The sequence below is a fragment of the Salvelinus sp. IW2-2015 genome, linkage group LG11, assembly GCF_002910315.2.
Source record: "Salvelinus sp. IW2-2015 linkage group LG11, ASM291031v2, whole genome shotgun sequence".
NCBI lineage: Eukaryota > Metazoa > Chordata > Actinopteri > Salmoniformes > Salmonidae > Salvelinus > Salvelinus sp. IW2-2015.
Window position 1 is genome coordinate 28,574,534 of NC_036851.1, and position 22,974 is coordinate 28,597,507.

General features: G+C 43.4%; 1 protein-coding gene across 4 annotated transcripts in view; it reads right to left on the reverse strand.

Moving 5' to 3' along the window:
* The window catches only part of LOC111970120 (sodium-coupled neutral amino acid transporter 3), a 77,480-nt gene that overhangs the window by 7,107 nt on the left and 47,399 nt on the right, over positions 1–22,974 (reverse strand). For all 4 annotated transcript variants that reach the window (XM_023996642.2, XM_070445617.1, XM_023996645.2 and 1 more), the window contains 4 exons: positions 22,882–22,963; positions 10,091–10,173; positions 8,908–8,966; positions 2,758–2,895 (listed from right to left, as the gene is read on the reverse strand). In XM_023996642.2, coding sequence (XP_023852410.1) covers positions 2,758–2,895; positions 8,908–8,966; positions 10,091–10,173; positions 22,882–22,963 — 362 coding nt within the window. The remainder of the gene's footprint in view (positions 1–2,757; positions 2,896–8,907; positions 8,967–10,090; positions 10,174–22,881; positions 22,964–22,974) is intronic.

A 22,974-nucleotide genomic window follows, 5' to 3' on the forward strand; every position in this document is an offset into this window, starting at 1 on the left:
ACACAAAACATGAAACATAATACAGAATGACATAATACAGAACATTAATAGACAAGAACAGCTCAAGGACAGAACTACATACATTTTTTTAAATGCACACGTAGCCTACATATCAATGCATACACACAAACTATCTAGGTCAAATAGGGGAGAGACGTTGTGCCGTGAGGTGTTGCTAATACTGTACACTTTCTTGAATTTGTTCTGGATTTGGGGACTGTGAAAAGACCACTGGTGGCATGTCTGGTGGGATAAGTGTGTGTGTCAGAGCTGTGTGTAATTTGACTATGCAAACAATTTTGAATTTTCAACACATTAATGTTTCTTATAAAAAGAAGAAGTGATGCAGTCAGTCTCTCCTCAATTCTTAGCCAAGAGAGACTGGCATGCATAGTGTTAATATTAGCCCTCTGATTACAATGAAGAGCAAGACATGCCGCTCTGTTCTGGGCTAGCTACAGCTTAACTACGTCTTTCCTTGCAGCACTGGACCACACGACTGGACAATAATCAAGATTAGACAAAACTAGAGCCTGCAGAACTTGCTTTTTGGAGTGTGGTGTCAAAAAAACAGAGCGTCTCTTTATTACGGCTAGACCTCTCCCCATCTTTGCAACCATTGAATCTATATGTTTTGACCATGACAGTTCACAATCTAAGGTAACACCAAGTAATTTAGTCTCCTCAACTTGTTCAACAGCCACACCATTCATTACCAGATTCAGCTGAGGTCTAGAACTTAAGGAATGATTTGTACCAAATACGATGCTCTTAGTTTTAGATGTTCAGGACCAGTTTATTACTGGCCACCCACACAGTCACCATGGATAAGGCTGCACCAGCCCCAGCCATCTTACCACCAACCCATCGTTTTACTAGCCATTAGGGCCTTCACGCACACATCACACAGAGCTAATTGTTTCCCTGTGATTAACTTGGACCTGGCTACTGACCAGCTTTAGCCGGCTTACCGATGCCTGGGCTGTAAGCTGATCAGCAGGAGGGATTGGTCTAACTAGCCTGGGTAACTAAGGAAATCTCACACATCTTTAAGGGATGCTAATAACAGGATTATATATGTATAACAATAGGATTATATATATATACTAGTCAATACTCTACCGCTAATTCTTCAGTGTATGACTGACTACAAAAGACTACAACTATACTGTTACTATTAGTACTGCATAATATGTATATCATATATAACGGCAATTTATGTATTTAACCACTTCAATAGCCCTAGAGTAGACTAGGCGTAGCAATAGTCAGACAACATGAGTCCCAGAAATGCCAGGCCTTTCCCATCAGGGCCATTTCCCTAGAGTTAACCCACAGACAGAGGACTGTTACTGTGTCTGATAACCCTAACCCACAGAGAGAGGACTGTAACTGTGTCTGATAACCCTAACCCAGAGAGAGAGGACAGTTACTGTGTCTGATAACCCTAACCCAGAGAGAGAGGACAGTTACTGTGTCTGATAACCCTAACCCACAGAGAGAGGACTGTTACTGTGTCTGATAACCCTAACCCAGAGTTGGCCCACAGACAGAGGACTGTTACTGTGTCTGATAACCCTAACCCAAAGTTGGCCCACAGAGAGAGGACTGTTACTGTGTCTGATAACCCTAACCCACAGAGAGAGGACCGTTACTGTGTCCTGATAACCCTAACCCAGAGAGAGAGGACCGTTACTGTGTCTGATAACCCTAACCCAGAGAGAGAGGACCGTTACTGTGTCTGATAACCCTAACCCAAAGTTGTCCCACAGAGAGTGGACTGTTATGTGTCTGATAACCCTAACCAAGAGTTGGCCCAAAGAGAGAAAACTGTTACTGGGTCTGATACAGCCCCAGAGAATGACATGAGTCCCTGAGTGGTTCTACTCTCTAGTCAGACGGGAGCTGGCATTTCAGTCTGGTAACACAGACAATAAATCAATCAAATGTATTTATAAATCAATGTTGACATCAGTAGATGTCACAAAGTGCTGATACAGAAAACCAGAAGCACGGTGACCAAGAAAAAAAACCTTGAAAGGCAGAAACCCAGGAAGAAACCTAGAGAGGAACCAGGCTCTGAGGGGTGGCCAGTCCTCTTCTGGCTGTGCCCAGTGGAGATTATAAGAGTACATGGCCATTAAGGCCAGATTGTTCTTCAAGATGTTCAAACTTTCATAGATGACCAGCAGGGTCAAATAATAATCCGAGTGGTTATTGGGAGTGCAACCCGTCAGCACCTCAGGAGTACATGTCAGCTGGCTTTTCATAGCCGAGCATTCAGAGGTCGAGACAGCAGGTGCGAGAGAGAGAGAGAGAGAGAGAGAGAGAGAGAGAGAGAGAGAGAGAGAGAGAGAGAGAGAGAGAGAGAGAGAGAGAGAGAGAGAGAGAGAGAGAAGGAGAGAGAGCGAGACAGAGAGAGAGAGAGAGAGAGAGAGAGAGAGAGAGAGAGAGAGAGAGAGAGAGAGAGAGAGAGAGAGAGAGAGAGAGAGAGAGCACTGAGAGGCTGACCCCTAACCTTCACATGATGGATAATCCTATTGCATCCTATTCAGACCTGCATTACTCTTTCTAGAGCACAAGGGTCTGATGAATGCAGTGGGAATTCAGTGGACACAGTGGGATTGTTCATAGCGCAAACAGGTTAGTGTAAATTATAGATTTTTCCCATTGTCATTAGCAACATGCTACATTTTTACTTGAATAACAGGGCTGGAATGGATTGACTGATGGAGCTGACTATACAGGAGAGTATACCTGTGAGTTGAGGTTGACCATTTTCGGAATGCAGGCTGGGTTGTAACCAGTGTCATTGGTAACAGCAGTCACACTGGCTGTGCTGTTAAAGGTAAAGTCCAAAAAGGGACAGGGGGTGTGGAACTTCTTATAAATGACCTGTGGAGAGGAAAGAGGAGTTGGATGGATGAGAGGAGGAGCCTGGAGGAAATGGGCCTGCATACATAATACTAGTCTACACAGAAAGGCTGGAAATATGTTAGGGCCCAGCCAGGGACAGAGAGCAGTGGGCATGTATTAGAGCACAGCACACAGAACTAAAACTAGGTCAGAGAAACACACACTCACACATATGGACACACACACAGACAGACACACACACACAGACTAATGCCGTTTGAAACTGCAGGTTACACAACTTGTCCACAACAATCTGAGAGGAGAGCGGAATATTAAAGAGGTTGACCCTCTGATCAAATCAAATCAAAAGTTATTTGTCACATACACGTGTTTAGCAGATGTTATTGCCGGGGGTAGTGAAATGCTTGTGTTTCTAGCGCAAACAGTGATGTAATATCTAACAGTAATATCTAACAATTTCACAACAATACACACAAATCTAAAGTAAAGGAAGAGAATTAAGAATATATAAATATTTGGGTGAGCAATGTCAGAACGGCATAGACTAAGATACAGTAGAATAGGATAGAATACAGTATATACATATGAGATGAGTAATGCAAAATATGTAAACATTGTTAAAGTGACTAGTGTTCCATTATTAAAGATCACTGACTGATAGTGAGACCTCAGAAAGCCCAGCACAGTGAATTTATTTGCTTTTCCTGCAAGGATCCCAAAACATGACGATTACTGCAGATATGAAAAAGTTTAGTTGACACCTGTTGGGACCCATCATTCAGGGCTGTTTTGAGCCCCACATTTGTAGCATTTTTTGGGCTTGCCTGTTTTGCATGTTATTTTGGCATTAATACGTGTCACATATCAGTTTGCAAACGATAGAAAAAATATATATATAATTGAGTTAATAAAGCCGCATACAAACATGGTCTCTTTTTTGTTTTCTTGAGTAAGGCAGCTCCAAAATGCATGTGTTAGCTCAGTACTTTCTGTGGTGGTGGCGCAAGCCAGCAGGAAATACGGAGCGTTGCGCCGTGATTGGCTCAGTGTTCTGCCACTCATGGGGACACTACGTCATCGCCAAGTCTAAGGGTAGAGCTCTACAATTCTAGCCCCTTGGGTGCTGTCATAGAGTTACATTCGAAGTTTCCATCCAAGAAGGCTCAAGGTCATTGGTTACAGTTAAAATGATGTCAAACCACGTTATATCTACAGTAGCATCGATTGGACTGATCATGTTAACATCATACTTTCAAAATCTTAGCTAGCAGTCTTCATCATGAATCAAGTCGACAATCTACTGGCAAATCCTTTTTAATCCTTGTCATATGAAGTTAAATAATGAAGAGAAATTATAGATAAAAAGCATCAGTGCTCATCGGTTTAAGGGTCTCTTTTCCTAGTTTAAAATTATAAACATTCAACATTGGTCATGCTGTCAATGAAGCATGATTGGTGCCGCGCTCAAAACAACTGTTAACTCGGGAACTGCAAAATCTGACTTCAATGAGTTCAAGACAACTGTGAACTCTGGAAAAATGAGCTACAACTGGGAAAATACGTTTTGAACTTTCAACCAACTCGGAATTGTAAATCGGGAACTCTGGCCTCTTCTAGAGCTACGACCTGAAGATCACTGTCATCATGATTCAACTTTTTTTCCCCCGAGTTCCCAGTTGTCTTGAAAGCACAATAAATCCAGAGAATACCAGACTTTGATGACAAATTTTCATGACAAATTTTCCCACGAAGGACCGCTGCGCCACCTTCCTGTGCTAGTCAAATCAAATGTTATTGGTCACATACACATGGTTAGCAGATGTTATTGCGAGTGTATCAAAATGCATATGCTTCTAGATCTGACAGTGCAGCGGTATCTAACAGGTAATATCTAACAATTCCACAACAAAACGTAATATCTAACAAATTCCACAACAAAACCTTATACACACAATCTAGTAAAGGAATGGGATAAGAATATATAAGTATAAAATATATGGATGAGCAGTGACAGAGCAGCTAAGATGCAATAGATAGTAAAGAATAGATAGTGAAGGATTGAGTATACATTATATACATATGAGATGAGTAATGCGAGATATGTAAACATTCTTCAAGTGGCATTATTAAAGTGACTAGTGTTCCATTTATTAAAGTGGCCAATGATGTCAAGTCTGTAGGTAGGCAGCCGCCTCTCTGTGCTAGTGGTGGCTGTTTAACAGCCTGATAGCCTTGAGATAGAAGCTGTTTTTCAATCTCTCTGTCCCAGCTTTGATCACCTGTACTGACCTCGTCTTCTGGATGGAAGCGGGGTGAACAGGCAGTGGCTCGGGTGGTTGTTGTCCTTGATCTTTTTGGCCTTCCTGTGACATCGGGTGCTGTAGGTGTCATGGAAGGCAGGTAGTTTGCCCCCGGTGATGAGTTGTGCAAACCGCACCACCCTCTGGATAGCCTTGCGGTTGTGGGGGGTGCAGTTGCTGTATCAGGCGGTGATACAGCCCGACAGGATGCTCTCAATTGTGCATCTGTAAAAGTTAATGAGGGTTTTTGGTGAGCCTCCTGAGGTTGAAGACCTTCACCACATAGTCTATGTGCATGGACCATTTCAATTTGTCGAGATATGAACACCGAGGAACTTAAAACTTTCCACCTTCTCCACTGCTGTCCCGTCGATGTGGATAGGGGGGTGCTCCCTCTGCTGTTTCCTGAAGTCCACGATCATATATTTTGTTTTGCTGACATTGAGTGAGAGGTTAATCTCCTGACACCACACTCCGAGGGCCCTCACCTTCTCCCTATAGGCTGTCTCGTCGTTGTTGGTAATCAAGCCTACCACTGTTGTGTCATCTGCAAACTTCATGATTGAGTTTGTGGCGTGCATGGCCACACAGTCGTGGGTGAACAGGGGGTACAGGAGGGGGCGGAGAATGCACCCTTGTGGGGCCCCAGTGTTGAGGATCAGCGGAGTGTAGATGTTGTTTCCTACCTTCACTACCTGGGGGCGGCCCGTCAGGAAGTTCAGGACCCATTTGCAAAGGGCAGGGTCGAGACCCAGGGTCTCAAGCTTAATAATAAGTTTGGAGGGTACTATGGTGTTGAATTTTGAGCTATAGTCAATGAACAGCATTCTTACATTGGTATTCCTCTTGTCCAGATGGGATAAGGCAGTGTGCAGTGTGATGGCGTTTGCATCGTCTGTGGACCTATTGGGGCGGTAAGCAAATTGAAGTCGGTCTAGGGTGACAGGTAGGGTGGAGGTGATATGATCCTTAACTAGTCTCTCAAAGCACTTCATGATGACAGAAGTGAGTGCTACGTGGCGATAGTCATTTACTTCAGTTACCTTAGCATTCTTGGGAACAGGAACAATGGTGGCCATCTTGAAGTATGTGGTGACAGCAGACGGGGATAGGGATTGATTGAATATGTCCGTAAACACTCCAGCCAGCTGGTCTGCGCATGCTCTGAGGACGCAGCTGGGGATAGCGTCTGGGCCAGCAGCCTTGCGAGGGTTAACACATTTAAATGTTTTACTCACGTCGACCACGGAGAAGGAGAGCCCACAGTCTTTGGTAGCAGGCTGCGTTGGTGGCACTGTATTGTCCTCAAAGCGCGCAAAGAATTTGTCTGGAAGCAAGACGTCGATGTCCGCGACAGGGCTGGTTTTCTTTTTGTAGTCCGTGATTGTCTGTAGACCCCTGCCACATACGTCTCGTGTTTGATCCGTTGAATTGCTATTCCGCTTTGTCTCTACACTGACACTTTGCTCGTTTGATAGCCTTATGGAGGGAATAACGACACTGTTTGTATTCGATCATATTTCCAGTCGCCTTGCCATGATTAAATGCGGTGGTTTGCACTTTCAGCTTTGTGCGAATGCTGCCATCAATCCACGGTTTCTGGTTAGGGAAGGTTTTAATAGTCACAGTGGGTACAACATCTTCGATACACTTCCTTATAAACTCGCTCACCTAGTCAGAGTATACGTCAATGTTATTATCTGAGGCTACACGGAACATATCCCAGTCCACGTAATCGAAGCAATCTTGAAGCGTGGCATCCAATTGGTCTGACCAGCGTTGGATAGACCTAAGCACGGGCGCTTCCTGTTTTAGTTTATACCTATAGGAGGGGAGCAACAAGATGGAGTCATGGTCAGATTTGCAAAAAAAAGGGCGGAGGAGGGCCTTGTATGCATCGCGGAAGTTAGGGTATTAATGGTTGAGCGTGTTAATCGCTCATGTACAGCAATCGATATGCTGATAGAATTTAGGTAGCCTTGTTCTCAAATTAGCTTTATTAAAATCCCCAGCTACAATAAATGCAGTTTCAGGATACATGGTTTCCAGTGAAGTTCCTTGATGGCCGTCTTGGTATCCGCTTGGATGTACATGGCTGTGACGATAACCGAGGAGAGTTCTCTTGGGAGATAATACGTTCGGCATTTGATTGTGAGGAATTCTCGATCAGGTGAACAAAAGGACTTGAGTTCCTGTATGTTGTTACAATTACACCATGAGTCGTTAATCATGAAACATACACCTCCGCCCTTCTTCTTACCGGAGAGATGTTTATTCCTGTCGGCGCGATGCACTGAAAATCCCGTTGGCTGTATGGACTCCTACAGCATATCCCCAGCTAGCCATGTTTCCATGAAACAGAGTATGTTACAATCCCAGATATCTCTTTGGAAAGCAACTCTTGCCCAGATTTCATCAACTTTGTTAACTAGGGACTGTACATTAGCGAGTAATATACTCGGGAGCGGTGGGTGTTGTGCGCGCATCCAAAGCCTCACTAGAAGACCGCTCCGGCACCCTCTCCTCCGGTGGTGTCGTTTTGGGTCGGCCTCTAGAATCAGTTTGGGTCGGCCTCTGGAATCACTTTGTCTGCCCTGGGAGGTGCAGACAAAGGATCCACTTTGGGAAAGTCGTATTCCTGATCGTAGTGCTGGTAAGTTGACGTCTCTCTGATATTCAATAGTTCTTCCCAGTTGTATGTAATAACACTTAAGGTTTTCTGGGCTAATAATGTAATACATAAAAAAACAAAATACTGCACAGTTTCCTAAGGACTAGAAGTGAAGCTGACATCTCTATCGGCACAGCACAACAAGGTGTGTCCAAGCGTATCTTGTATGCTGCTGCATAAATTATGTAATATGCCAGGGAGATATGTATACTGTAGCTAAGAAAGTAATACTACGTGTATGTTGTGTAGTAAGCTGTTAATAGCCCATGTGCCTCACCCTAATAATTTGGTCTATTTTCCCCTCATTTGTCTACTGTTCTGACTTCGTGTTGCACAAGTAGCCTATAACCTGTTTTGAGAAATGTAATCATTGAATATTGTAAGAGCTTTCATTGTCTGCTTATATGCCCCCTTTATTTATCCTACGGTTCTGACTTGGTGTACAGGGAGAATACTGTAAGTACGGCTCATGTTCTGAATTCTGTCGCTGTACATTTTCAAAAGTGCTGAACAAATAGTTATATTGACTACGTCCGTCCTAGCTCGCTCATTAATTTCTTATCGAAATTACGGATTGCCTTTTATCCGCTTGTCGTCCCCTTATGCCATAGTTTGTACATCTCAATTGTCAGTAGAAACCACATTTGTTTAAGCAAGTCAGCCGTATCAGCTATGTTTTTTAAAAGGCTGAATTAACTGTTTCGCTGCCAGACAAGGCCCCGCTGATAGCCAGGTGTAGATGTGGTCTATTGCAATTCATGTGTTGTTTAGTGTTTTATTGTGTAGTGGTTTTGCTGGCATGCATCCCACATTTCCCCCCCCCCCCCACTAAGATTTGCAAAAAACATGCTAAAATCGCCACTGGTTGACACACATGCATATTGTGCCGACTTGAGATCCGTACACGTAACTCGGACTTGTGTGTAACTCATGCATTGATGTCACTGGGAGATTTGCATACAAATTATGTTACACACAGCGTTCCAGTTAGGGTTGGGTCCATTACAAGAGCACTGCAACAGGTGGAGGTCTACAGCTGTATAATATGACAGTACATACCGAGATGAGGAAGAAGACCATGCAGGTGAGAGAGAAGCCACTGGTGTAGCCCAGGTACCCTGAAACAACACAGTGACGACATCAGAACTACTCACATCAGACATCACCCTGCTATATCCTCTGAGAAAAGTGATGTGGGAGGTTAGAAGGACTCTCAATATTTCCTCAATCCCAATGCTAATTATAGGGAATATATACAAACATTCCCAGTTTCATGACAATGTGTTTGGGTGTGAGATCATAAGCGTGTATGTTCTTAGAGGGCCCAGTGGACTAAACTAAACAGGACTGCATCTCATTACTTTGCCCTGGCAGCATGGACTCTCTTTCTACTCTCTGCTCGCTCTCTCTCTCTTTCTCTCGCTCTGTGTTCTCTATCTTTCTCTCCTCTCTCTCTTGGCTCAATTCTCTGAAGGAGAGAACCGCTTAACAAGAGGTCAGGACTTCTCTCCCAGCCGCCCACCCCTATCTCTGCATCTCTCACCCTTTCTCTACTCTGTCTTCCTCTCCATCTCTCTCTTCTCTCTCTCTCTCTTGTGTAATTGTATAATGAGCAGTTTTTGCCACTGCTATCCCAGTGACATGGGCATACATAAACAGACAGAGCAACACATACGGGAGAAAAACACAGAGACTCTTACTCTGTCACTTGATGAAAGCTTTGTAGACATTTCACTTTGTTAAATGAGAGAGCTCATTAAATGGACATGAAGCCAGGGAATTCTGAGCTGTGTAGTTTTACATTTTCATAAGACTGCTGAGAGTAACATCTCACATGACACAGTTTAGCACAGATATCTACTTTGAGTCCATCCTAAAACAGTGGGGGAGTGTTTGCCATGTAACACAAGAATAAAGAGAAAAATGAGAGGGGGCAAGAGAGGGGGATTGGGAAAGAGAAGGTGGAAGAGAAGGAGCGGGAGGAGAAATGAGACAGAAGAGAGGTCGGTCACTGGTTTTAATCCTTTCTATCCCTGGAAGTGTTATGGGGAAACACAACGAAGAAATTAAATGACTGTTCAAGATGAATTAAAAAATATATATATATATATATGAAAATAATGAGTCATTTTTCATGTGTAAGCCAAAAAATAAATTCGGAGAATTCATTTACAAAACATAACACAAAATGTCACTTATGATTATAAAATTGTTAATTAAACAATTATTTAGGTTTTCTCACCTAGCTGCTTCATCAAAGCCAGAGGCAGGATGACACTGATGGACACCATGATGACCAGGTAGTTCCCATTCAAGTACCACTCACTGGAGGGATAAAGGGGGAAGAGAGAGGAAGAGAAAGGGGGAGGAGAGGGGGTGAAGAGAGAGAAAGAGAGAGAAAGAGAGATATGTTACATACATAACTCTGTTAAAATAATTTATTACATCTTTAGTCCTTATTTGTAAGGTAAATGTTCAATGTCTCTGCGATGTTAAATGACAGGAGGAAAACTCCTTGCCAGTTAAGCCATCAGGGATAAGGATAATATTCCCAATGGACTCACCCCCTGAGGAACTCACCCACTGTTCCCTCAATGACATAGTTGGTAGAGCATGGTGCTTGAAACGCCAGGGTAGTGGGTTCAATTCCCGGGACCACCCATATGTAAAATGTATGTACGCATGACTGTACTTCGCTTTGGATAAACCATCTGCTAAATGGCATATATCATAGGGATGTAACAATTCACGATATGCATCGGTCCCTGATTTAAATGTTTAAAATATGACCGCATTGGTCTGCTGACCCCAATCCAAATATAGCATCATGCATCCATCATAAAATCGTTACGAATGGCTGATTCCATAACATTTTGTTTCTCATATTACTTTCTACTTTCTGAAAATACCTGATATTTTGTGACAACTGGTGCGTCTTCTCCAACAGTGTCGAACTAAAGGCATGTAACTGTGTTGACAGTCATTGATCTACAAGTCATTTTGCATTCCATAATTTGCTTGGTTATTGTTATCATGTTTCGGACATTTTCGGACCGTTAAACAACTATTGATTTAGAACCACGGAGAGTTACCACAAGCCGCAAAGATAAAAGGAGCTGCCTCCACTATTCCAGCACCATTTCAACATCATCAAATCACCTCTGCTTAGTCTAATACATTGACAACTTAAAGATACCAAAAACAATTTAGTCCAATCAACGTAAGCTAAATGTGTGGCTGTCCATGGTTCTGATTTCTGTGTGCGTGGGCATTCGTGTTTGTAGAGAAACGCCTATGCCATCCTCCTCTCTTTCATGTTGACTGTCACACCCTGATCTGTTTCACATGTCTTGTGCTTGTCTCCACCCCCCTCCAGGTGTGGCCCATTTTCCCCATTATCCCCTGTGCATTTATACCTATGTTTTCTGTATGTCTGTTGCCCGTTCGTCTTGTCAAGCATACCAGCGTTTTTTCCCGTACTCGCGTTTCTCATTATTTCCTGTTTTCTAGTTCTCACGGTTTTTGACCATTCTGCCTGCCCTGACCCTGAGTCTGCCTGCCGTTCTGTACCTCTTGACACTGCCCTGGATTACTGACCCCTGCCTGCCCTTGACCTGTTGTTTGCCTGCCCCCTGTTTTGTAAATAAACATTTGTTATTTCGAACTATCAGATCCCAGGATAAGACCCAGATGCAGACAGTTCAAAATAACAAATGTTTATTTACAAAACAGGGGGCAGGCAAACGACAGGTCAAGGGCAGGCAGAGGTTGGTAATCTAGAGCAGAGTCCGTAAGGTACAGAATGGCAGGCAGACTCAGGGTCAGGGCAGGCAGAACGGTCAAAAACCGTGAGAACTAGAAAACAGGAACTAACGAGAAACAGGAGCACGGGAAAAAATGCTGGTAGGCTTGACAAGACGAGACGAACTGGCAACAGACAAACAAAAACACAGGAATAAATGCACAAGGGATAATGGGGAAAATGGGTGACACCTGGAGGGGGGTGGAGACAAGCACAAGACATGTGAAACAGATCATGGTGTGACATTGACAAAACAGTCTGTCATACAGTACACAGGTTTTTTGTTGTCCTAGGCTACCTGGCTAAAATGCTTGCTCGCTAGCCTAACTTTGATTCATGGGCAACATTAGCTAGTTAACATTAGCCTTCTACGTACATCTAGCTACATATTGAACTTCCATCCTCTCAGCCCACGGGTACAACAATGTATGAATTAACGGTTGGATTGTAACCACAGAATTGTGGTTATAATCATTGGCCACTACAGAGTATTAACAACAAAAAACAAGTCCAAATCCCTATCTCTATCCATGGCGAATTTAGGAAAGGGACAAGTTTAGTTAGCTGGCTAGTTAGCCACCGGAGAGGACAACAACACAACAAGATACAACAAAGTTTCTGTTAATTGCATATCTTGGGATTTGATAGGAGTGATGCCAAACCCAAGCTGGCTTCCCTTTACACTTTTTTTTTGGTGCGCCAGGATCATTCATAGTTGAGCTCGCTCAGTTTAACTCAACATTAATTGGCCCATTTTTTATACTGTTTTTGCCATGGAATGCCAGATGTCCGCTGGCTTCCCTTCCCTTTAATGATATGGGCGGCAACAATGTCATACTCATTTGGACCAGACAACATCAGATAGATGGCCTACAGGCATAGAGACAGAGGGACATTGTTTCGCTCTCTCTGTTGCTTTCTCCTCTGAAATATATTCAGCCTCTTGCGAATTGAAGGAAAATTATGAAACACAGAGAGACGAAAGATAAACATTAAAATATTTATTTATTTTTTCTTGGTCAATTTTTTGAGGAAGCCTAGCTTCCCTTGCCATCCATGAATACACGCCACTAATACAGGGTAAAGCTGATAATTTCATAACGAGAAACCTCTTTTGCGAGGCACACCTCATGACTAAAGTGGGAGGAGAAACGCCTGGAAAAGAAAGTCATTACATTTGCAAACGGTCAAAACCATTCAATTTCGAGATGGGGTGGAATGGAAAGTTGTGCTATTCATTGGCTATGTCATAGCTAATTTGTAAACAATAAATATTGATACACAAACATCCAGCTCAGAGAGGCCCAGCTCTTGAGCTCTATCAACAGCAGATTTGAATTTAGAATGGACAATGAATGTATTTATGCAACAAATGTTAGTGTATCGAATCGTATCTATCCGAATTGCATCAATTCAATTTGTTCTCTAATCAAACCTAATGGCACCGAATCATTTCAAACTAAAACGTATAGCTCTGTATCGTATCGGAGCCCATGTATGTAGATACGTATCGAATCATCTTGAAAGGGAATGATGCACATCCCCAATACATGATATATATATATATATATATATTAAGTCTTCCCAGAACCATTAGACCAGGGATCATCAACTAGATTCAGCTGCGGTACGATTTTTTCTTGAGTGCATGGTCCGGGGGCCAGAGCACAATTACAAATTATTTGTAGACTGCAAATTGATCGCAAGAAGCCTAAACAGATATAATATTTCACTGAAACGTAATAATTCCATACCTTGCTTACATTTGCCATCTTATCGGCTCTTAACCAACCATGCTATTTGGTTAGTTTTTTTGCGTTGTTTGTAACTTGTTTTGTACATAATGTTGCTGCTACCATCTCTTATTGCAGAAAAGAGCTTCTGGACATCAGAACTGCGATTGCTCAACTCAAACTGGACGAATAGTTTTTCTTCAATGAGCTGGACGGGAGGGATATAAACTCAGCAAAAAAAGAAATGTCCCTTTTCAGGACCCTGTCTTTCAAAGATAATTCGTAAAAATCCAAATAACTTCCCAGATATTTATTGTAAAGGTTTTAAACACTGTTTCCCATGCCTGTTCAATGACCCATGAACAATTAATGAACATGCACCTGTGGAAAGGTTGCTAAGACACTAACAGCTTACAGACGGTAGGCAATTAAGGTCACAGTTATGAAAACTTAGGACACTAAAGAGGCCGTTCTACTGTCTCTGAAAAACACCAAAAGAAAGATGCCCAGAGTCCCTGCTCATCTGCGTGAACGTGCCTTAGGCATGCTGCAAGGACCGTCCTCACAGTGGCAGACCACGTGTAACAACACCTACACAGGATCGGTACATCCGAACATCACACCTGCGRGACAGGTACAGAATGGCAACAACAACTGCCTGAGTTACACCAGGAACGCACAATCCCTCCATCAGTGCTCAAACTGTCTGCAATATGCTGAGAGAGGCTGGACTGAGGGCTGTGTGTTACAGGGAAGACATCCTCCTCCCTCATGTGGTACCCTTCCTTGCAGGCTCATCCTGACATGACCCTCCAGCATGACAATGCCACCAGCCATACTGCTTGTTCTGTGTGTGATTTCCTGCAAGACAGGAATGTCAGTGTTCTGCCATGGCCAGAGAAGAGCCCGGATCTCAATCCCATTGAGCACGTCTGGGACCTGTTGGATCGGAGGGTGAGGGCTAGGGCCATTCCCCCCAGAAATGTCCGGGAACTTGCAGGTGCCTTGGTGGAAGAGTGGGGTAACATCTCACAGAACTGGTAAATCTGGTGCAGTCCATGAGGAGGAGATGCACTGCAGCTGGTGGCCACACCAGATACTGACTGTTACTTTTGTTCAGGGACACAGTATTCCATTTATGTTAGTCACATGTCTGTGGAACATGTTCAGTTTATGTCTCAATTGTTGAATCTTGTGATGTTCATACAAATATTTACACATGTTAAATTTGCTGAAAATAAACGCAGTTGACAGTGAGAGGACGTTTCTTTTTGTTTACTACTACAGACAGCCGACCAGGCCCAAATCCATGTGATTCGCTGGAGAAGGAAACTGAAATTTAGTGGAAAAGGATCCGGGTGCCTTGTGAGGATCAGGCGACGAGTGGCTAATCTGACCTTGCCTTCCATCCTGCTAGCTAATGTTCAATCGCTGGAAAATAAATGGGACGAGCTGAAAGCACGTATATCCTACCAGCGGGACATTAAAAACTGTAATATCTTATGTTTCACCGAGTCGTGGCTGAACGATGACATACAGCTGGCAGGTTATACACTCCATCGCCAGGACAAAACAGCAGCCTCTGGTAAGACACGGGGCAAGGGCCTATGCATATATGTGAACAGCAGCTGGTGCACGATATCTAAGGAAGTCTCGAGGTTTTGCTCGCCTGAGGTAAAGTATCTCATGATAAGCTGTAGACCACACTATCTACCTAGAGTTTTAATCTGTATTTTTTTTAGCTGTCTACATACCACCACAGACCATTGCTTGCACTAAAACTGAGCTCAATTAGCTGTATACCACCATAAGCAAACAGGAAAACTCTCATCCAGAGGCGGCGCTCCTAGTGGCCGGGGACTTTAATGCAGGGAAACTTAAATCTGTTTTACCAAATTTCTATCAGCATGTTAAATGTGCAACCAGAGTGGGAAAAAAAATCGAGACCACCTTTACTCCACACACAGAGACGCGTACAAAGCTCTCCCTCGCCCTCCATTTGGCAAATCTGACCATAATTACATACTCCTGATTCCTGCTTACAAGCAAAAATTAAAGCAGGAAGCACCAGTGACTTGGTCTATAAAAGAGTGGTCAGATGAAGCAGATGCTAAACTACAGAACTGCTTTGCTAGCACAGACTGGAATATGTTCCAGGGTTCTTCCAATGGCATTGAGGAGTACACCACATCAGTCATTGGCTTTATAAATAAGTGCATCGAGGACGTCATCCCCACAGTGACTGTACATACATACCCCAACCAGAAGTAATGGATTACAGGCAACATTCACACTGAGCTAAAAAGTAGTGCTGCTGCTTTCAAGGAGCGGGACTCTAACCCGGAAGCTTATACGAAAACCCGCTATGCCCTCCGACGCACCATCCCTACGGGGAAGCATGGTGGTGGCAGCATCATGCTGTGGGGATTTTTTCCTCCAGACATGATGTGTCACGCCCTGACCATAGAGATCCTTTTATTCTCTATGATGGTTAGGTCGGGGTGTGACTAGGGTGGGTTATCTAGGTTATTATTTGTCTATGTTGGCCTGGTATGGTTCCCAATCAGAGGCAGCTGTTTATCGTTGTCTCTGATTGGGGATCATATTTAGGCAGCCTTTTTTCCACTGGGTTTTTGTGGGATCTTGTTTGTTTGTGTGTAGTTGCCAGTGTGCACTGCATTTGACTTCACGTTTCATTTTTGTTCTGTATTGTTTTGGTGAGTTTCTTTAATTAAACATGTGGAACTCTATGCATGCTGCGCTTTGGTCCGTTAATTCTACAAATCACCGTGACATGATGCTTGGCATTCAGGCCAAAGAGTTCAATCTTAGTTTCATCAGACCAGAGAATCTTGTTTCTCATGGTCAGAGTCCTTTAGGTGCCTTTTGGCAACCTACAAGCAGGCTGTCATGTGCCTTTTACTGAGGAGTGGCTTCCGTCTGGCCACTCTACTATAAAGCCCTGATTGGTGGAGTGCTGCAGAAATGGTTGTCCTTCTGGAAGGTTCTCCCATCTCCACAGAGAAACTCTGGAGCTCTGTCAGAGTGACCATTGGGTTCTTGGTCACCTCACTGACCAAGGTCCTTCTCCCCCGATTGTTCAGTTTGGCCGGGCGGCCTTCCCCATATCTGTGCCTCGACACAATCCTGTCTCGGAGCTCTACGTACAATTCCTTCGACCTCATGGCTTGGTTTTTGCTCTGAAATACACTGTCAACTGTGGAACCTTATATAGACAGGTGTGTGCCTTTCCAAATCATGTCCAATCACTGGAATTTACCACAGGTGGACTTCATTCAATTTGGAAAAACATCTCAAGGATGATCAATGGAAACAGGATGCACCTGAGCCCAATTTTGAGTATCATAGCGAAAGGTATTTTTTATTTATTTTTATAAATTTGCAAAACAATTAAATATAACTGTTTTTGTTTTGTCATTATGTAGACTGATGAGGAAACATGTTTACTTACTACATTTTAGAATAACAAAAATGTGGATAAAGTCAAGGGGTCGGAATACTTTCTGAATGCACTGTATAATCTAATAACCTGAAAATGATCCACATCATATGGGTAGACAAATAATGTCTACTCAGCTATCCTTTTTAGGATGCAAACCAGCAATATGAACCACTGTTAATCGATCCTGTTCTGATCTAATGAAATGGATGTAGGATTTTCTACAGCCTAGAATCAAGGCCTTTGCCAGTCATGAAGGATGAAGGGAAAGTGGTCAGTTGTCCAACTGAATGTATTCAACTGAAATCTGTCTTCTGCATTTAACCCAACCCCTCTGAATCAGAAAGGTGCGAGGGGCTGCCTTAATCAACATCCACGTCTTCGGCACCTGGGAAACAGTGAGTTAACTGCCTTGTTCAGGGGCAGAATGACAGATTTTTACCTTGTCTGCTCAGGGATTTGATCCAGCAACCTTTTGGTTACTGGCCCAATACTCTAACCACTAGACCCCAGAAGCTAGGCACCTCTTGATTCTCATTGGCGAAGACTCAACTCAAGTTAGGGGTTATATATCAGACTCTCCTATAACACTTTGACCAACATGTTATACCCCAGAGGTTGTAAATAAACCCTTTCTAAGCTGATATAACTTGTATCATTACTATAGGGCTGTGAAACCCATAGCCGAATAGCTTCAGACTGAGCATTTCTCACTGAAAATTTCTGCTGACATTGAACATAGCTTAGGGTTAAGCTATTTCATTAATTTCAGACTCTCCTATACCAGTATTCCCAACATCTTATACCCCAGAGGTTGTAAATAAACAATTTCTAAGCTGATATAACTTGTATCATTATTATAGGGCTGTGAAACCCATTGCCAAATGGCTTCAGACTGAGCATTTCTCACAATTTATTTACGGAGAGAGATTTCAGTTTTATAATTGGTGGTGTGCATATATTTACAGTAGTGAGGTGATTAATTATTGCTTTCTTCAGTGGAAATACAGAATATGTATAAAAATGCCAAATATACCAAAAGCTGAATCAAGCAGAGCTTTACGACTATTTAACCATGTTAATCTTTACTGAAACATGCAAACTACAAACATTTAACCAATTAAGATAATGAATACATGACAAGATACAAATATTTTATAAAAAATTATTCATATAAAAGTCAAGACTTGGCTATAACATGATTACAAACAAAGTGAGTGTGTGCATATCCGTGTAAGAGTTTTTGTGTGTGTATTATGGTGTGTATTATAATTTCCCATCATAAAAATGTATCCCCATACCCCAATCAAATACCTTCATCGATACCACAAAAAAAAGTATGAAAAATCTGTATTTTTTCTCCAATCTGGCCACCCTCATAAAATTCGACATAGCCTTGTATAAAATGCATTATGAAAGAAATGGTGTAATGTACATGAGAAAGAGAAGCCTTGTATCAAATGCATTATGAAGAAAATTGTACAATGTAGGCTCCACAAAACCGTGTAGAAAATCGTGTAGGCCTACTGTTGCCTTCACGAAAAAAGGGCCTCTCTGACTACAAGTGCACCAGTATCCCAAAGTATTAAGCAAAAACAAGCATAGAAAACAGTATTGGCATTAATAAATAAAAACGACGTAAGACTACTATTATATTATAATTATTTCAGTGATAACCTGGTTGATTTACAATATTGGGTTGTTAACACGTTTGTTTTTTTATATAAATAAATGTGGTACACAAAAAAAGTCAGTGTAGAACACCATAGCCCATCATGCATTGCTCTAATAACTTTCAAAAGATTGTTTGTCCCCCAAAAATGTATTTTCCTATGAATGAAGTTGCACAAAAATGTGTCTTTTCACACGAATAAAGCTACACAAAAAAGCACAAAAACACATAAAATCTGCTGAAATAGTTTTTGTTTTTGTACATCTCATCAGAACCCCAAATATTAGCTTGTTTTACTCCAATATTTGTAAACAAAGTAAATCTAAACAAACACTATATAGCCTCAAAACATGGTTAAGAGTATAATTTTGATATCATGGATGGTCCTTGCATCCATAGCTCTGTCTTTGAATTAGAGATTAGTTACATTTCTCCAGCCACATCCTTCAGCTTTTACCTGAAAGAGAGGTTGGGATTACACTTTGTTATTGTTATAACTGCTGACTGCCGCTTTAACCTCTCTGAGGTAGGTGGGACGCAATCGTCCCACCTGGCCAATAGCCAGGGAAAATGCAGAGCGCCAAATTAAAATAAAATACTATAAAAATCTAACTTTCATTAAATCACACATGTAAGATACCAAATTAAAGCTACACTCGTTGTGATTCCAGCCAACATGTCAGATTTCAAAAAGGCTTTTCGGCAAAAGCATAAGATGCTATTATCTGATGATAGCACAACAGTAAACAAAGAGAGTAGCATATTTCAACACTGCAGACACGACACAAAACGCAGAAATAAAAATATAAATCTTGCCTTACCTTTGACGAACTTCTTTTGTTGGCACTCCAATATGTCCCATAAACATCACAAATGGTCCTTTTGTTCGATTAATTCCGTTGATATATATCCAAAATGTCCATTTATTTGGCGCGTTTCATCCAGAAAAACACAGCGTCCAACTTGCGCAACGTCACTACAAAATATATCAAAAGTTACATGTAAACTTTACCAAAACATTTCAAACTACTTTTGTGATACAACGTTAGGTACTTTTAAAAGTTAATAATCGATCAAATTGAAGACGGGATGATCTGTGTTCAATACAAAAAGAAAACAAACTGACGCAATTTTTCTGGTAATGTGCCTCTCTCAAACAATCCACTTCAAGTGACTCTCATTTAAGATGGCCGTACTTCTTCATTACAAAAAGGAAAAATCTCAACCAATTCCTAAAGACTGGTGACATCCAGTGGAAGCGGTAGGAACTGCAAACAAGTCCCTTAGAAATCTCGTTTCTCAATGAAACCTCATTGAAAAGACAGTGACCTCAAAATAAATAATTCTGAATGGTTTGTCCTCAGGGTTTTGCCTGCTACATAAGTTCTGTTATACTTACAGACATGATTCAAACAGTTTTAGAAACTTCAGAGTTTTTCTATCCAAATCTACTAATAATATGCATATCTTATATTCTGAGGATGAGTAGCAGGCAGTTGAATTTGGGCATGCTATTTATCCAAAAGTGAAAATGCTGCCCCCTACCCCGAAGAAGTTAAGCATGCCTGCTACTCCACTTTCTAACAAGACCCACAGCAAACTGAGCTATCCAATCAGTTTCAAAGCACCCAGACAGTACACTCATCAGAAGGCTCTGTCAAATCTGTCACACGTACACATTATCATGCTCTACATAAACAAGAGAGCTTATGAGAGAGAGAGAGAAACAGAGAGAATGAGAGAGGAGTGTGCTTGCGTGCATACATGAGTGTGTTTGAGACCAAGAAAGAGAGAGCATAATAAGAGAGCTTGGCCAAGTGGGCCACAGTGATATCATTCCTCACCTTCCTCACCAGTCTCCCCCAGGCCTCTAGTGACCACTGACCGGACTGGAGGGAGGGTGAGAACGTGGGGTCTCTAGTGACCACCGACTGGACTGGAGGGTGAGAACGTGGGGTCTCTAGTGACCACCGACTGGACTGGAGGGTGAGAACGTGGGGTCTCTAGTGACCACTGACTGGAGGGAGGGTGAGAACGTGGAGTCTCTAGTGACCACTGACTGGACTGGAAGGTGACAACGTGGAGTCTCTAGTGACCACTGACTGGACTGGAGGGTGAGAACGTGGAGTCTCTAGTGACCACTGACTGGACTGGAAGGTGACAACGTGGAGTCTCTAGTGACCACTGACTGGACTGAGGGTGAGAACGTGGGTCTCTAGTGACCACTGACCGGACTGGAGGGTGAGAACGTGGGGTCTCTAGTGACACTGACTGGACTGGAGGGTGAGAACGTGGGGTCTCTAGTGACCACTGACCGGACTGGAGGGTGAGAACGTGGGGTCTCTAGTGACCACTGACTGGACTGGAGGGTGAGAACGTGGAGTCTCTAGTGACCACTGACCAGACTGGAGGGTGAGAAGTGGGGTCTCTAGTGACCATGACCGGACTGGAGGGTGAGAACGTGGGGTCTCTAGTGACCACTGACCGGACTGGAGGCGAGAAGTGTGGAGTCTCTAGTGACCACCGACTGGACTGGAGGGTGAGAACGTGGGTCTCTAGTGACCACTGACGGGTGGACTGGGTGTGAGAACGTGGAGTCTCTAGTGACCACTGACTGGACTGGAGGTGAGAACGTGGGGTCTCAGTGACCACTGACTGACGGAGGGTGAGAACGTGGAGTCTCTAGTGACCACCGACCGGACTGGAGGGTGAGAATGTGGAGTTTTTCTCTAGTTGACCACCCGACCGGACTGGAGGTGAGAATGTGGAGTCTCTAGTGACCACGACTGGACTGGAGGGTGAGAACGTTGGGGTCTCTAGTGACCACTGACCGGACTGGAGGGTGAGAACGTGGAGTCTCTAGTTGACCACTGACTGGACTGGAGGGTGAGAACGTGGAGTCTCTAGTGACCCACTGACCTGGACTGGAGGGTGAGAACGTGGAGTCTCTAGTGACCACTGACCGGACTGGAGGGTGAGAACGTGGGGTCTCTAGTGACCACTGACTGGACTGGAGGGTGAGAACGTGGAGTCTCTAGTGACCACTGACTGGACTGGAGGGTGAGAATGTGGGTAGCACAGCCCCATCTGAGGCTGCAGGTTCTGGACTGGACAGTCACTGGGGTGGGGACACACCATGCCCTTAGCATACTGGGACAGACCAATCATAGTCTACTACACCCAAGGTGTACTACACCCAAGTGAAATAGGCCAATACATGACACATAGAATCCACTGGATTACTAATACTAACCAAATCCACCACATCTGAGACAGTGGGGGAGGTTAATTTCAGATTTTCTCTATGACAGCGAATTCCAGCATCTGTATTCTAGAGTTGTAACCTGTGAGAGTGGTCCGTTTATTGTGCTGTCAGTGTCAAGCTGCCCCACCTACACCCCAGCCAATCATCTTGCCATGTGACACAGTCACACATCATCACAGAGACGGGCAGAGGGGACTGACCTTCTGAACCACACAGAACACACAAACACGCATGTATACACACACCACAGCAATTCCAGACACAAACATCAACCACAACATACTCACACAAACAAACTCTCAATCCACATACAGTATCAACACTCCAGGCAAAGAGCAGATATCTGACAGCCTGGTTGGTAAAACACACACACAGCCTTGGGCGCTGATTGATCTATGGCTCGTTCTGTGGAAAGCTCACACACACACAATGTCATTCAGACGGAGAATATGAGGCGTTCTCTGTAGCTGTAAAACATTTCCTGGACATCATTCAGTTCAGTCAGCATCATAAACACACTGACAGCTGGACATAACACACCAACACAAGCCAGGCAGGCACCATATACCAGAGTATAGACAGTGCATAGAGGCTGCTACAGTATACCCAGTCTGTTTCAGGGTAAAGGCCATTGTCTTTGTGCTATCAGGCAACCTGCTCTAGTCTACATAGTGTTATCCTCTGGTTCACGTTTCAGCCGTGGAGCCTGGCTGTGTAATGATGTGTGTCTGTATCAGCGTGGCCAGGCTGCCCTCTTCTCCCAGGGTTGTTCTCACACACAGATGTTCTCAGGCCAGCTGCTTTGCATGGGGCATAGTGACAAAGGGCTTCAGACCTGTCAGTGCCAGTTGGCACCTTAAAATTTGATTGGCTTAACCTGAGAGGTTTCTCCTGTGGTGGTTTAACACTGGCTCAGGATCACTGGAGGAATTCACATGCCGTTGGATCATATCTCCTTCTGCTGAACTTTAATGCCCATCCATCCAACTGGATGAAAACACAGGCAGCCACCTCCCCCTCACTGCCTGATACATTAAGAACTGTTTCAGAACAGTGGCCCTCTATGTTACTGTTGTAAAGAACATGCTTTATGTTACTCACCCTGATGGCTTGTCGACCCCCAGGAAGGCCTGGATGACCAGAGGGAACTCATACTTCACGATGTACAGGTAACTGGACATGGCTGTAGGAGGG